At 62.7% G+C, this 14,485-nt stretch overlaps 1 protein-coding gene across 8 annotated transcripts; it reads left to right on the top strand.

The window, feature by feature from the left end:
- Positions 1-228: 228 nt before the first annotated feature.
- CCHCR1 (coiled-coil alpha-helical rod protein 1) lies at positions 229-14,275 on the top strand. Of its 8 annotated transcripts, none has more exons than XM_066359903.1 (18): positions 229-351; positions 1,357-1,423; positions 1,502-1,715; positions 3,933-4,236; positions 6,609-6,772; positions 6,870-7,005; positions 7,248-7,358; positions 7,458-7,646; positions 8,029-8,139; positions 8,242-8,348; positions 11,296-11,408; positions 11,581-11,626; positions 11,742-11,875; positions 11,980-12,168; positions 12,586-12,687; positions 13,365-13,516; positions 13,611-13,791; positions 14,003-14,275. In XM_066359903.1, the coding sequence occupies exons 2-18, from the start codon at positions 1,408-1,410 to the stop codon at positions 14,113-14,115; spliced, it is 2,382 nt and encodes a 793-aa protein (XP_066216000.1). In that variant the 5' UTR covers positions 229-351; positions 1,357-1,407; the 3' UTR covers positions 14,116-14,275. The 8 variants fall into 8 exon arrangements, with proteins under 8 accessions (XP_066216000.1, XP_066216001.1, XP_066215998.1 ...); XM_066359904.1 differs by lacking the exon at positions 229-351 and adding an exon at positions 721-1,065; XM_066359901.1 differs by lacking the exon at positions 229-351 and adding an exon at positions 880-1,065 and having other exon boundaries at positions 12,586-12,692; positions 13,650-13,791.
- Positions 14,276-14,485: the final 210 nt, after the last annotated feature.

Raw genomic sequence — 14,485 nt, forward strand, 5'->3', positions numbered from 1 at the left:
CGTACCCGTTTCTGATTGGCTATCTTCTGGACCTTCTCCGTCCCATTGGCCAGAGCTGGCAGGCTGCTCCCTGTCCCGCCTTTTGCCTTTTCTGATTAGCTCAGAAGTTTTCCCGGGTTTCCGGAGTTGGGAGGAGCCGGCAGGGCGCGGAGCTACCTGATGTCGTCATTGGGCCCGACTTTGGACGTTACTGCGCCTGCGTGCACCTCATCCCGGCTCCCATTCGTGGTGAAAACAGGATTTTGAGCCGCCCGCCCCCGGGCCGGTCTGCGCAGGCGCGGCGAGGGGCGGAGTTCGGCCCCGAGCGAGAGTAGGGGGTGTGGCCAAAGGACTAAGGGGGTCTCGTGCGAGGTGAGGGAGGGGCATTCGAGAAGCGTCGGTTGGGGGTGGGAAGGGGCAGAGCGGGGGTTCGGGGGTGGGTTCCGGGGTCCATAGGGACAGAGGGGTGCAGGGGCCGGTGAAGGGTCGCACGAGGTGGTCAGAGGCCAGCAGGGGTCGGGGGTGGAGGACTGAGAGGGGCCGTGCAGCTGGGAGGACGGCGGGCGCGAGGGAGCAGAGCGATGCCTTCAGGGGCGCGGGGACGTAGGTGCGGGGCGGGAGGGCGACGGGAGTCCCGGAGGGGGGGAAACAGGTGAATTTGGGGGAGGGGGGACCTTGAAGAGCCCTGTGCTCTGGGACTCTGGGAGGGAGCAGGGTGGGCGACAGGAAGGGACGCGGAAGGGACAGGAGGCGGAAACCGAGAGGAGGTTGTGCAAGCTTGGAAGAGATGTCAGCAAGCTGGCTTTTCTGCCGGGGGATCTAGGCTCTGCCTGGAATCCCGGGGGTCCTGGGAGCCTAGACGTCCCACTCGACCTGCGGCCACATCCACGTGGGCCCAGGCCGTGGGCGCGCGCCGGCGTGGGCCGGGACCCAGGGGTCCTGGCTTGGTGTGTGGGTGGGGGTCCCCAAGGCCGTGCCGAGCCGCGGATGGGGCTCTGGAGACGGGGCTCGCAGCCCCTGCACTGCGCACCCCCTTTCTCACCTGCGACCAGGAATGGCCGAGACTGGAGACACTTGCGGAGGAGGGTAAAGCCACTGCCCAAAGTCCCGAGTAAAGCGTCAGAGCTCCCTTCAGCCTGTCCCAGAAATCCCCTCCCACCCCGCGGTTATTGCCATCAGCTCTAGCAGCGACCCGGTGGGGTCCAGCAGATGAGGTTCGGGTATTTCCTACTTCTTTCGGGAAGTAGGGAAAGAGGAGAGTCCCGAGGCCCTGACTGTTATTTGAGGGTTATTATGACTTTGTTATTTTTAGGGGCTTTCTCTTGGGAAGCGGGCCTGAAAATTAAATACAGTGCCATTGTTTCTCCTCTTGTCCAGGGGGACATAGATGACTGGACACGGAATCTAGAGACCGCAGATGACCTAGAGATGTTTCGACCTTCAGGTCAGTGGGACCTGGCAAGGGGACTGGTGATTGTCTCTCCCTGAGAAACTGACCATCTTTGTCCTTGTGATTCCTCAGGTTCCACTGGGCTCATTCCCCCGTCCCACTTCCAAGCTCGGCCCCTTCCAACCATGCCAAGAATGGCTCCCACGTGGGTCTCAGACAGCCCCCTGGTCCAACCCATGGCCCATCAATGTGTGTCAGAGACGTGGCCAGACAACCGGAGGCCTCAAGTGATGCTGTGGGACCGGGATGTGTGTGATGATGGGCAGGAGCCCGGACGGAGAGGCAGGTAGGGCGTCCACTGTCACCGTTTCCTCAGGCTTGCTTGCCGGTGACCCTTCTTTACTGAGATAGATTCCTTGCCCTGTTTCAGACCTTAATTCCATAATTTGTTCGTATTTCCATAGCAACTATTGGTGCCTACAATGCATAAATAATGAGAGCGTGCTGGACGCTAGGGATGGGGATAACCAAACAAAATATCAATAGAAATCTTGATATCAAGGAATTTAAAATCCTGGCCCTGGCCGGTTGGCTCAGTGGTAGTGCGTCAGCCCGGCGAGTGGAAGTCCCTGGTTTGATTCCTGGTCAGGGCACACAGGAGAAGAGACCATTTGCTGCTCCCCCACACCCACCCCACCGCACCCCTCACTGCCCCTCCTCCTCTCCTCCCGAAGCCATGGCTCATGCTTTGAGCAATTTGTTATTTGGTTGCTCAGCAACCGAGCAAAGCCCCAGGTGGGCAGAGCATCGCCCCCTGGTGGGCATGCCGGGGTGGATCCCGGTTGGGCGCATGCGGGAGTCTGTCTCTCTGCATTCCCCTTCTCAATTTAAAAACAACAAAGAAAGAGGAATTTAAAATTCCAAGGGAAGACACAGATTGAGCAACAACTGGTCATAACAAAGCAAGAGGAAGTTCAAACCAGCACCGTGTACTCTGCTCTGCGGACTCACTGCGGCGGTGGACATGCTATTGGAGCTGGTCATGCTATTTGTCGATGTGTTTCCTGTCTTGCCTTGTGCACTGGCATGTCGTTCTGCCCTTGTGCTCCAGAGTGGGCTGGCGGACCTGCCCTGGGCCCCGTCAAAGAGGAAGGAGAAAGGGGAGCACTGGAGCGGATGTCAGGAGACGGAGACTCTCGGTCCCTCGTTTGGCTGCCAGCTATGGGCCACAATTTCTGTAGGCTACAGTTCTGGCTTTAGCCTGACCTGTGGTGACACAGTGGATAAAGCATTAACCTGGGGTGCCGGTTCAAAACCCCAGGCTGGCCGGGTCCAGGCACATGGGAGGAGCAACTACTATGAGTTGAGGCTTCTCGCTCCTCCTCACCTGTTCTCTCTCATCTCTATAAAATCAATATATAAAATCTTTTTGTGTGTGTGTGTGTGGCAGAGACAGAGAGGGAGAGATAGGGACAGAGACAGGAAGGGAGGGAGATGAGAAACATCAATTCTTTGTTACAGTTCCTTAGTTGTTCATTGATTGATTTCTCATATGTGCCTTGACCTGGGGGGCTTCAGCAGAGTGACTCCTTCAGCAGCGACCTTGGGCTCAAGCTGGTGAGCCTTGCTCAAGCCAGATGAGCCCGCACTCAAGATGGTGACCTCGGGGTTTCAAACCTGGGTCCTCCACATCCCAGTCCGAGGCTCTATCCACTGCGCCACCACCTGGTCAGGCAATATATAAAATCTTAAAAAAATAATTAAAATAATAAGTCCTGTAGCCCAGTGGTCCCCAACCCAATGTAAGAATAAATAACTTACATTATTTCCGTTTTATTTATATTTAAGTCTGAACGATGTTTTATTTTTTAAAAAAGACCAGATTCCCTCTGTTACATCTGTCTAAAACTCACTCCTGACGCTTGTCTCGTAAGTTTGACAATTATATTTTAAAAATACCACAGTTTTTATGCCGGTCGCATAATTTTATTTTGTGCATTTATCCGTCCCACCGTAAAGCTGGTCCGTGAAAATATTTTCTGACATTAAACTGGTCTGTGGCCCAAAAAAGGTTGGGGACCACTGCTGTAGGACCACTGCCGTAGCCTGTGGTTACGGCCTCGGTGTGGAGCCGTGCCCAGAGCGCCCGACCGCGCCGGATGGAGAGAAGCCGTGAGCTTTCTCTCCCCACATGTCAACTTCTTGCCCTTAAGTCAATTCAGAAGCCTCTGCACGAACTACCAACCTCTTCCATTCAGACCGTGTGGTCTAATGATGGGTACGGTTGATGTTAAGACGTTGGCCTGTACTCGGCTCCCGCTAGAGCGCCCTGTGCGGTGATGTCAGCCAGCCTTCCTGTCTGTGAGCCCATCCACCGACCCGGCAGGCTCAGTGGAACCTCGATGGAGGACGGCGGTGATGGGAAGGCCGACATCCGCCCTCCCGCTCCACCCCATTTCCCCGCCTGGGAGCGGAGGGATTTCTTCTGTCTCTGTTCTGTTCTGCCCACGGCTACCTTCCGAGCCCAGAGACCCGTCTCCCCTGTGCTACCCTGTCTTTGAAGGTCCGTGGAGCTGCAGGGGGCGCAGGCCTTGAGCCAGCAGGCTGAGCTGATCTCGCAGCAGCTGCAGGAGCTGCGGCGGCTCGAGGAGGAGGTCCGGGCCCTGCGGGAGACCTCCCTGCAGCAGGAGATGCAGCTGGAGACCCAGGCCGTGGAGCTGGAGGCCCTGGCGCGAGCAGAGAAGGCCGGCCAGGCTGAGGCCGAGGGCCTGCGCGCCGCCCTGGCTGGGGCCCAGGTCGTCCGGAAGAACCTGGAAGAGGCGGCCCAGCGCGAGCTGGAGGACGTTCAGAGGCTGCACCAGGAGCAGGTGAGTGTGGGCGTGGCGAGGGCCGGAAGCTTCCCTGCAGAGAGCAGGCCTGGAAGGCGAGGCCCCCACGAGCCCGGCTGTGGGGTGGTGAGATGTTTGGTGAAGGTGGAGAAGCATGACCTGGGAAGAGGGCGACCTTGGTGGGTGGTCTTACTCAGATGGCTCTTGTTCCCGGGACTGGGATGACTCCCACCACCACCACTGGACGCTCTCCCTTCCCCTCCAGTAGCCAGCGGTCTGTCTTCCTGTTTTGCTCTGGAGGCACTGGCTGACTGGGAAGGGGAGACCGTTCAGTGGGTCAGCGTTTATCAGAGCTTCCTCTTCCATGCCCGAGCTGGGAGCCGGGTCCCTGGTGAGCACCTGAGCGAGCCACTGCCCGCCTGGGGCCGCTGACAGCCTAGTGTGTGGGGGGTGTTCAGCACTTGCTTTAATCCCAAGAAGGTGACTGCACGTGGGGGATGCAGTGCAGGACAGGGGTCCTTACGCTGGGGGGTGAAGGGAGTTCCCCTAACCACTCAGCGTGTTAAATGAGATCATACCGACCCTGGGAGGACACCTGGGTGAATTCCTTTGTGACCTTGCATGAGTCAGATGCCAGAGCCACTAACGAAGGACTGGTGTGTTGACGAGAGCACTAAACTTAGGAGTGACAGAATGAAAGTAAAGTTGACAAATGACGAACGAGGGGAGAGTATTTATAGCTCATGCCACAGGAAGAGGCTGATATCTCTACAACGTAACGTGTGCTAGAAATCGGCAGGGGAGACCGCAGTCCCGTCAGAAAACGGACAAAGCAGGTGGTTCAAAAACCTACGTATAAGTGGCCTTAAGATTCACGAAAGATGCTTAAGGATGGGAAGTTGACTTCTGTGCTGAATAGAAATTGGCCGGTGAGGCGTGTGGGGTGGTGATGAGAGCGGGTGTGACACAGGGCAGCGTGGAGGACGAGGATGGACGGGAGGGGCGTGGCCACGGGCTGCGGGGCTGTGGTTGGTGCGCACCGCGAGGCTGCGTGGCTGTGGTTGGTGCGCACCGCGAGGCTGCGTGGCTGTGGTTGGTGCGCACCGCGAGGCTGCGTGGCTGTGGTTGGTGCGCACCGCGAGGCTGCGTGGCTCTGGTTGGTGCGCACCGCGAGGCTGCGTGGCTGTGGTTGGTGCGCACCGCGAGGCTGCGTGGCTCTGGTTGGTGCGCACGGCGAGGCTGCGTGGCTCTGGTTGGTGCGCACCGCGAGGCTGCGTGGCTCTGGTTGGTGCGCACCGCGAGGCTGCGTGGCTCTGGTTGGTGCGCACCGCGAGGCTGCGTGGCTCTGGTTGGTGCGCACGGCGAGGCTGCGTGGCTGTGGTTGGTGCGCACCGCGAGGCTGCGTGGCTGTGGTTGGTGCGCACCGCGAGGCTGTGTGGCTCTGGTTGGTGCGCACGGCGAGGCTGCGGGCCCATTCAGGACTCGATCTTGAGAACAGTGAGCAAGCGGGAAGGGTGTACAGCAGGGCATGACAGGACCAGGCCTGTGGCTCTTGTCCAGAGAGATCACTCTGACTGGTATAGAAACAGGGTGGAGGGGCATAGGCTAGAGATGAGGGCGGCCACGTTCCCTCCTTCCCGTCTGTCCTGGACTCCCTCAGTGTCCCCGACACCACCACCGAGAGGTGCAGCAAGAAAAGGGCCAGGTTCTGGCCTCCCTAGAGCTTCCCCTTGGGTGGGGACAAGAGTGGGAGGGGCAGGAACAGGCGGCAGGACAGCGGGGGTCAGGACAGCGGTTGGTCGGGACTGGAGGGCCCCCCGGGAGGCCTTCCAGAGGAGGTGGCCTGGAGTCTGAAGGAGGCGGGCTCAGAGAAGCGGCCCGAGGCCAAGGCTGGGGGAGGGGGCTGTGCAGACTGAGGGAAGAGGCTGGGTGTGCTGGGGGAGGGGAGGGGGCTGTGCAGACTGAGGGAAGAGGCTGGGTATGCTGGGGGAGGGGAGGGGGCTGTGCAGACTGAGGGAAGAGGCTGGGTGTGCTGGGGGAGGGGAGGGGGCTGTGCAGACTGAGGGAAGAGGCTGCCTTTGCTTGGATGCCGAGGGAGCCACTGCAGGATTTTGAGGGCTGGTCAGGGGGCTGTTGCCGCTGGCAGGGCCAGAGGTGAGGGTGGCTCCCCTGAGGCTGGTGGCAGGAGGGGGAGAGAGGGGAAGAGAGGATTTGCGGGAGACCTGGCAGGAACGCTGATGAGTTGGAGCGCGAGGGGGCGTACGTCTCTTGAGATGGTCCCCACTTGCTGTGCACTGGCGGCCGGTTGGGCCGTGTGCTGGGCTGTTGTCTAAGGTCACAGGAAGCTGGAGGGGGAGATTTGCCCAGATGTTGGGGTGCGCTGGCCCCTGCTGAGCCCCCTCTCTCCACAGCTGTCTTCCTTGACCCGGGCTCACCAAGAGGCTCTTTCCAGTTTGACCAGCAAAGCTGAGGGCTTGGAGCAGGCTCTGAGCAGCCTGGAAGCCAGGAGGGACCGGGAAGCCCAGGAGCTGGCCGCGGCCCAGAGGGAGGCCGAGCTGCTGCGGGACCAGCTGGGGTAGGTGGGGGGGACAGGGGCCCGGCAGTTGGTGGGCGGGCGGGGCCGGCCTGCAGGGTGCCCCACTGCCAGCACTCTGTTCCCACCCCCATCCTAGCAAGGCCCAGCAGGACTTGGAGGTCCAGGTGACCTTGGTCAAAAACCTGAGGAGCTATGTGGGAGAGCACGTCCCTCCCGAGGTCCGCAGCCAGACGTGGGAGTCAGAGCGGCAGGAGCTTCTAGAGACGGTGCAGGTGAGCTGTAGGCTGCCCCTGTGCGGGGCCGGGAGAGAGGGGGCGCAGACAGGCCGCCCCTGTGCGGGGCCGGGAGAGGGGGCGCAGACAGGCCGCCCCTGTGCGGGGCCGGGAGAGGGGGGGGGCGCAGACAGGCCGCCCCTGTGCGGGGCCGGGAGAGAGGGGGCGCAGGCAGGCCGCCCCTGTGCGGGGCCGGGAGAGGGGGCGCAGACAAGCCGCTGTCCGCCCTGTCTTGCTGGCAGCACCTCCGGGAAGACCAGGACGGCCTGCACAGGACGGCGGAGCTGCTGCAGGTGCGCGTGCAGAGCCTCACGCACATCCTCTCCATGCAGGAGCAGGAGCTGGGCCGGAAGGTGAGCGTGCCCAGCCTGCCTGCGGGGGCGGGGCAGGTGCGGGGGCGGGACCCCGCAGGGAGCTTCCCTTCCTGCACCCCTCCTCTGTTGCCTGGGCAGCACGGAGGAAAGGCAAGATGCGACCTCCTCCACTTGCAGCTCCCGCCGTCCGAGTCCCCGGAGCCCGAGCTTCCCGGGAAGGGCCAGTCCCTGCTGACGCGCTGGCGGGAGAAGGTCTTCTCCCTCATGGTGCAGCTGAAGGCGCAGGAGCTGGAGCACGGGGCCTGCGTGCAGCAGCTGAAGGGACAGGTGCCGGCGCTCCTCCTTCCCGCATTCTCCCGGTCCTTGCTCTTTACGTCGTCGGGGCGGCGTTTATACTGCCGCGTGCTGGGGACGGCCTGACAGACAGACAGACAGACAGGGCTTAGGCTCTGGAGCAGACACAACAGGCGAGCAGACGCTTAGGTAACAAACGGAACTCCGAGTAGTGGTGTGTGCTGTGAAGAAGGGGTGACAGACTAGGGGCCAGCATTCTTGGGCAGGGTGGGCCTGCCCCGGACATGCTTCTGGCAGGAGACCTGGACTCAGACTGCACTCCGGGGAGCCCAGGCTTCTTGTCCCCCTGCCTGGCGCTGTCAGCGGCCCCGCCCTGCCGGCCCCTCACTCCCAGGACCCGCCCTGCCCCCCCCAGGTGGCCGAGCTCCAGGAGAGAGCCACGGCCCAGAGCCAGGAGCAGGCCATCCTGCAGCGCTCCCTGGAGGACAGAACTGCACAGGTGGAGGTGGAGCGGATGGGCGCCAAGGTCCGCGTCTGGGCAGGCGGGGGTGAAGGGAGCGCTGGGAAAGCCCCGGTCCCTGGGCCAGGGCCCCAGAAGGGACCCGTTTCTTTACTGGCTCCTTCTCAGGCCCTGCAGGTGGAGCTGAGCCGTGCCCAGGAGGCCTGGCGCCGGGGGCAGCAGCATACTAGCGAGATGGAGCAGCAGCTGAAGCTCGTGGCCAGCGCCGTCGGCAGGTGTCTGGGACGGGGGGCAGGGTGGGGCGGGGGCGGGGGTAGGATTTCTGCTTCCTCAGCCTCCCTGGCCCTTTGGAGTGTAAGAGCCTCAGGCAAGAGCAGCTGGAGAGCTAGCCCCCGGGACACAGGGCTGGGGGGCAGGAGCCGCCGGGCAGCCCCCTCCACGTTCGCCCCGGGGTCGCTCTGACCGCCACTGCGTGTTTGGCCGGAGGGGAGGCAGGCCCCCCCTTTGGTCCAGTAGCAGCCTGACACTGGGAGGGCCCCCACCTTCCCAGCTGTTCGAGGACGGGCACTGTGGGCAGTTCTTCCCTTTGCTTCAAAAACTTGACAGCGTGCCCTGATTAGTTGGGAAAAAATTGTTTATTTTAAAGTGGGACACACGTCATCGGCTTTTCGATTTTTTTTTTTTCTATCTAAAATATGACGGTTTCTATTTTTTTTTTTTTCAGAGAGAGAGAGTCAGAGAGAGGGATAGATAGGGACGGACAGGAACGGAGAGAGATGAGAAGCATCAAACATCAGTTTTTCGTTGTGACACCTTAGTTCATTGATTGCTTTCTCATATGTGCCTTGACTGTGGGCCTTCAGCAGACCGAGTAACCCCTTGCTCAAGCCAGTGACCTTGGGTCCAAGCTGGTGAGCTTTGCTCAAACCAGATGAGCTCGCGCTCAAGCTGGCGACCTTGGGGTCTTGAACCTGGGTCCTCTGCGTCCCAGTCCGATGCTCTATCCACTGCGCCACTGCCTGGGCAGGCTGACGGTTTCTTTCTTAACTGCAAGCCTGTGTCTCAGACCATGTTCCTTGGCGGTTTCTTCCCGACTCCTTATAACCTTTAGAAAGACCGCTAAGGAGAAACAGGCTTCTCTGTGCTGGCAGCGCCCCCTGCCTCCGGATGTGGGTTCCTGTCACCTGTGCTCTGTGACTGTTCACTGGGGCTTGGGCTCTCCGTGATGGGTCACAAAACTACCCCGACACAGCTGGGCCTTCTGTTGGGTTTGTACCCTGGGGACTAACTGAACTTTAAAAATGAGGGAGGATTTCAAACGCCTGGAGTTAGAGTCGCTGTAGTTACGACAACACCCCGCCCAGTTCAGTTCTTGGTACAGGCTCCTGCCTGCAGGAGAACAGAGCCTGGGACAGGGTTCTCCCTGGGGACCCTGGGACGGGTCCTGCTGGTGGCTGATGGCTGGGAAGTCCCAGGTGCCGTCTGTTGCAGGTTTGTTTGTCTCCGAGTGGCGTGGAGACCTCAGGAAGTGGCTTTAACAAGAGTCACAGAGGGTGCTGGAGTCACCCAGACAGTTTTCAGGTGGAAGTGGTCCCCGCTGTGCCTTTGTGGAGAGCTTGTTTTTCTGTTGGGAAGAGGGGTCTCCCCGGGGAATCCCAGCCCTGGCCCCGGGGCCTTCAGGCAGGGGGACTGGGGAGCCACGCTGGTCCCCGGGGGCTGGCTGGTCTCCTCTGGGCTGGGGCACAGCTGCCGCTGCGGTGAAGCACCTGGCCTTCACTGGTCTGGGACCTGGCGGACGGAGGAACTGGTCTCACACATAAAGGGACACACTCACTGCTGCTGTATTTGGGCAAGGGCCCCTTAGGAGAGTGAGGGAGGCCGCGGGTTCTGCTCCTTAGAAAAGGGCACATATGTTCACATACCCCGAACATGGCACACGTGCGAGAGCCCCGGGCCTGGAGAGGAGGCCAGGGGCCTGCAGGTGGGAGAGTCAGTCAGCTAGAGGTGAGCCCGCTGCGGGCACCCAGCCTGGCACCGCAGATCCGCTTCTGCTCCGCCCCTCACTGTGGGGTCTGGGCCAGACAGGGTGTGCTCCGTGGACATCGTGGCTTTACTGCTGGGGCCAGAGAAGGTGACCGTAGGCTGGGGACCAGGGTCACTGCGCTCTTCGGAGCGACTGGATCATGCTTATCTGATGGTCTGGAAAGGGCCTCCTGCACCCTCAGATTTTCCTGTCAGCTGGGGAGCCCGGACGTGGCTGCTTCAGCTTTTCTCCTCCCTCCGCTACCCCTTCCCTGCGTCCCCAGGTTCCTGCAGGACAGGTGGGCAGTGCTGTCCCCTCCCTGCGTCCCCGGGTCCCTACAGGACAGGTGGGCAGTGCTGTCCCCTCCCTGCGTCCCCAGGTTCCTGCAGGACAGGTGGGCAGTGCTGTCCCCTTCTTGTGTCCCCAGGTTCCTGCAGGACAGGTGGGCAGTGCTGTCCCCTCCCTGCGTCCCCAGGTTCCTGCAGGACAGGTGGGCAGTGCTGTCCCCTCTCTGCGTCCCCGGGTCCCTACAGGACAGGTGGGCAGTGCTGTCCCCTCCCTGTGTCCCTGGGTTCCTGCAGGACAGGTGGGCAGTGCTGTCCCCTCCCTGTGTCCCTGGGTTCCTGCAGGACAGGTGGGCAGTGCTGTCCCCTCCCTGCGTCCCCGGGTCCCTACAGGACAGGTGGGCAGTGCTGTCCCCTCCCTGCGTCCCCGGGTCCCTGCAGGACAGGTGCAGGGTGCTGTCCCCTCCCTGCGTCCCCGGGTTCCTGCAGGACAGGTGCAGGGTGCTGTCCCCTCCCTGCGTCCCCGGGTTCCTGCAGGACAGGTGCAGGGTGCTGTCCCCTCCCTGCGTCCCCGGGTTCCTGCAGGACAGGTGCAGGGTGCTGTCCCCTCCCTGTGTCCCCGGGTCCCTGTAGGACAGGTGCAGGGTGCTGTCCCCTCCCTGTGTCCCTGGGTTCCTGCAGGACAGCTGCAGGGTGCTGTCCCCTCCCTGTGTCCCTGGGTTCCTGCAGGACAGGTGCAGGGTGCTGTCCCCTCCCTGTGTCCCCACATCCATGCAGGACAGGTGCAGGGTGCTGTCCCCTCCCTGTGTCCCCACACCCATGCAGGACAGGTGCAGGGTGCTGTCCCTGCACAGCAGCTCCAGTCCTCCCAGGAGCGAGGTGGGGTTGAAGGGTCAGCAGCCTGTACCTGTCCAGCTTTCAGACCTGGCTCCAGAACACCGTGGCCGGGGTGGAGAGGGCCGCAGCCCAGCTGCCCAGCCTCAGCAGCCGAGTCAGCTATGCCGTCCGCAAAGTTCACACCATTCAGGGTGAGCAGGGGGCTGCCCGACCAGGCGCCCCGGCCCCCAGCTCTCCTTGCCCATGTCCATCCTCCTGCCTTCTCGTCAGTCCGCCCTCGTTCCCCTCCCCCTGTGCATCCCCTCCCCCCTTCTCACGCTCACACGCTCACACTGGTCTCTATTGCCCCCCCCCCCCCCCCAGGCCTGATGGCTCGGAAACTGGCCCTTGCTCAGCTGCGCCAGGAGAGGTGAAGTTCCCGCACGCACGTGGAGGTGGATGGGGGGATGGTGATGTGGCTGAGGGGTTGGATGCCGGGACCCAGGAGGGATGGGGCCGCTGGGTGACTCCCTGCCCTGTCTCAGCTGCCCCCCACCCCCGCCGACCGAGGTGAGCCTCGAGCTGGAGCAGCTGCGGGAAGAACGGAATCGCCTGGACGCGGAGCTGCAGCTGAGCGCCCACCTCATCCAGCAGGAGGTGGGCCGCGCCCGGGAGCAAGGTAGGCTGGTCCAGCCCCCCAGCCCCAGCCGGTGCGGAGGGAGAGGAGGCCGGAAGAGCTGGGGTCTAGCGCGGAGGGACCCAGACAAGCCCGCGCGTTCACAGGTGAGGCGGAGCGGCAGCAGCTGAGTGAGGTGGCCCAGCAGCTGGAGCAGGAGCTGCAGCGGACCCAGGAGTCCCTGGCCAGTGTGGGGCTGCAGCTGGAAGCGGCTCGCCAGGGTCAGCAGGAGAGCACAGAGGAGGCTGCCAGCCTGCGGCAGGAGCTGACCCAGCAGCAGGAGAGCTACGGGCAAGGTGTGCAGGGGCAATGGGCCTGGAGGCGGGCGCGGGGCGGGGCTCCCAACACCCCTGTGGGCCGTGGGGCGGGGCTCCCGGACACCCCCGTGGGCCGCAGGGGGGGGGGAGGTCGGGGCTCCTGGACACCCCGGTGGGCCGTGGGTCGGGGCTCCCTGACACCCCCCGTGGGCCGTGGGGCGGGGCTCCCGTGGGCACCCCCGTGGGCCGTGGGGCGGGGCTCCTGGACACCCCCGTGGGCCGTGGGGCGGGGCTCCCGGACACCCCCGTGGGCCGCGGGGCGGGGCTCCCGGACACCCCCGTGGGCCGCGGGGCGGGGCTCCCGGACACCCCCGTGGGCCATGGGGCGGGGCTCCCGGACACCCCCGTGGGCCGCAGGTTGGGGCTCCCTGACACCCGTGGGCACCTTCTCCCTAGCCCTGCAGGAGAAGGTGGCTGAAGTGGAGTCCCGGCTGCGGGAACAGCTGCTGGAAACAGAAAGGAGGCTGAGTGAGGCTCGCAGGGAGCACGCCAAGGCTGGTGAGGTCTGCGGGGGCGCACGGGGCTTCCAGGGAGGAGGAAGTGGCGACACAGGTTATCAGAGACTTTGCACAGCTCTCTCTGGAGGGTGCAGGTGATGAAGTTACAGGGCCTGCACAGCCGAATTCTCAGGGGCGAACACCCAGGGAGCCAGCGCCCACCCCGGGCGCCTCCCAGTCGCCCCCTCCGCAAAGGCGGCTGCCGTCTGCCCATTTCCCAGTGCCTGACGATTACCCCAATTATTAGGACCAATTTCAGACCCTCAGCACGTGAAAAAAATGCGTGTTCACACCCATGTCTTCTCTGACCACACCTGCTCGCTGTCTTGACACACAGCCACTTAGACGTTTAGTGCAATTACTTACATTACAAACGTGACTGTTGACCTGCATCTCCTACGAAGGGGAAAATCCTCTGTGTAACCTCAGTACTGATGTCACACTTGAAAAATGAACATTATTTGCACAAGACCTGATAACCAGTCCCTGTCCAGGCCTTTCCTGAGGGGTCCCAGGGAGGGGCGGTGTGGGGGAGGGGCTGCCGGCCCACAGGTCTCCCCGGGACAGGACAGGACAGGACAGAGGAGACCCTCAGGGAGCTGGGCACCTGCAGTCCCGCCCCGTTTTCATGGGGCCTGGGCTGCCCACACCCGCCCCTCTGCGCCCGGCCCCCCGCAGTGGTGTCCCTGCGCCAGATCCAGCGCAAGGCGGTCCGGGAAAAGGAGCGGAACCAGGAGCTCCGGCGCCTGCAGGAGGAGGCCCGGAAGGAGGAGGGCCTGCGCCTGGCCCAGCGCCTCCAGGAGCTGGAGCGCGACAAGAACCTCATGCTGGTAGGGGCCTCCAGCCGGGCTGGCGGGGGCGGAGGTGTGGAGGGGGAGGGGCGGCTCCGCCCGGCTCGGCGGCGTTTAACCCTCTCCTTCCCAGGCCACCTTGCAGCAGGAGGGTCTCCTCTCCCGTTACAAGCAGCAGCGGCTGTTGGCAGTCCTTCCGCCCCTGGGCAAGGGGAGCTCTGTGCAGCCTGGCCCCGGCCCCGGCCCCGGGCCGGCAGGGCCCGCAGCGCCTGGGCCTCCAGCAGCGGCCCTCTCCCCCAGGAAGTCCGTCAAAGGTAATGGTCTGAGTAGGAGGAGACAGGTCTGGGCACTTCCAGAACCCCTGCCCCAGACACTCACTCGAGTGCACGAACCTTGTTCTCTTGTGAGCCTTGGAGGCCTCGGCCCCCTTGACCCGTGCCCACTTGTCCCCAGAGCCGCCCCCCTCCTCACCCCTGTCCGTGGCAGCGCTGTTCAGCTCCTCCCCCTCGGGGTCTTCTTTCCCAGGGTCCCTCTCTGTCCTGCTTGATGACCTGCATGGCCTGAGTGAGGCCATTTCCAAAGAGGAAGCTATTTCTCCAGGAGACAGCCAGACCACCCCGTCTCCCGGGCACCACTGAGCAGCCCAGGCTCGGGGCACCTGTGAGCTCAAGGGGGTCCCCATGGGCCAGGAAGACCGTGGAGAAGTGGGGTGAGGTTTTGGGGGGGGTCTGCCCTCGGGGACGCCAGCCACCAAGATGTCTGTGAATTCTGTGGCTCAATAAAGATGACTGGTAGGAGGCAGCACTTGGGCCTGTCTCTGGAAACAGGACTTCTGGGCAGCACCTCTTGGGAAGTGTGGGGGCAGGTCCACACTGCTTTCTCTAGTTCAGTTTCTCTTAGAGGACGGAACGGAGAGAAACATGGGTCGCTTGTTCCCCTTGTCTGTGCACCACTGGTTGACTCCTACATGTGCCCTGACTGAGGGAAATCGAAACCAGAACCTTGAAC

The sequence above is a fragment of the Saccopteryx leptura genome, chromosome 1 (assembly GCF_036850995.1).
Source record: "Saccopteryx leptura isolate mSacLep1 chromosome 1, mSacLep1_pri_phased_curated, whole genome shotgun sequence".
NCBI lineage: Eukaryota > Metazoa > Chordata > Mammalia > Chiroptera > Emballonuridae > Saccopteryx > Saccopteryx leptura.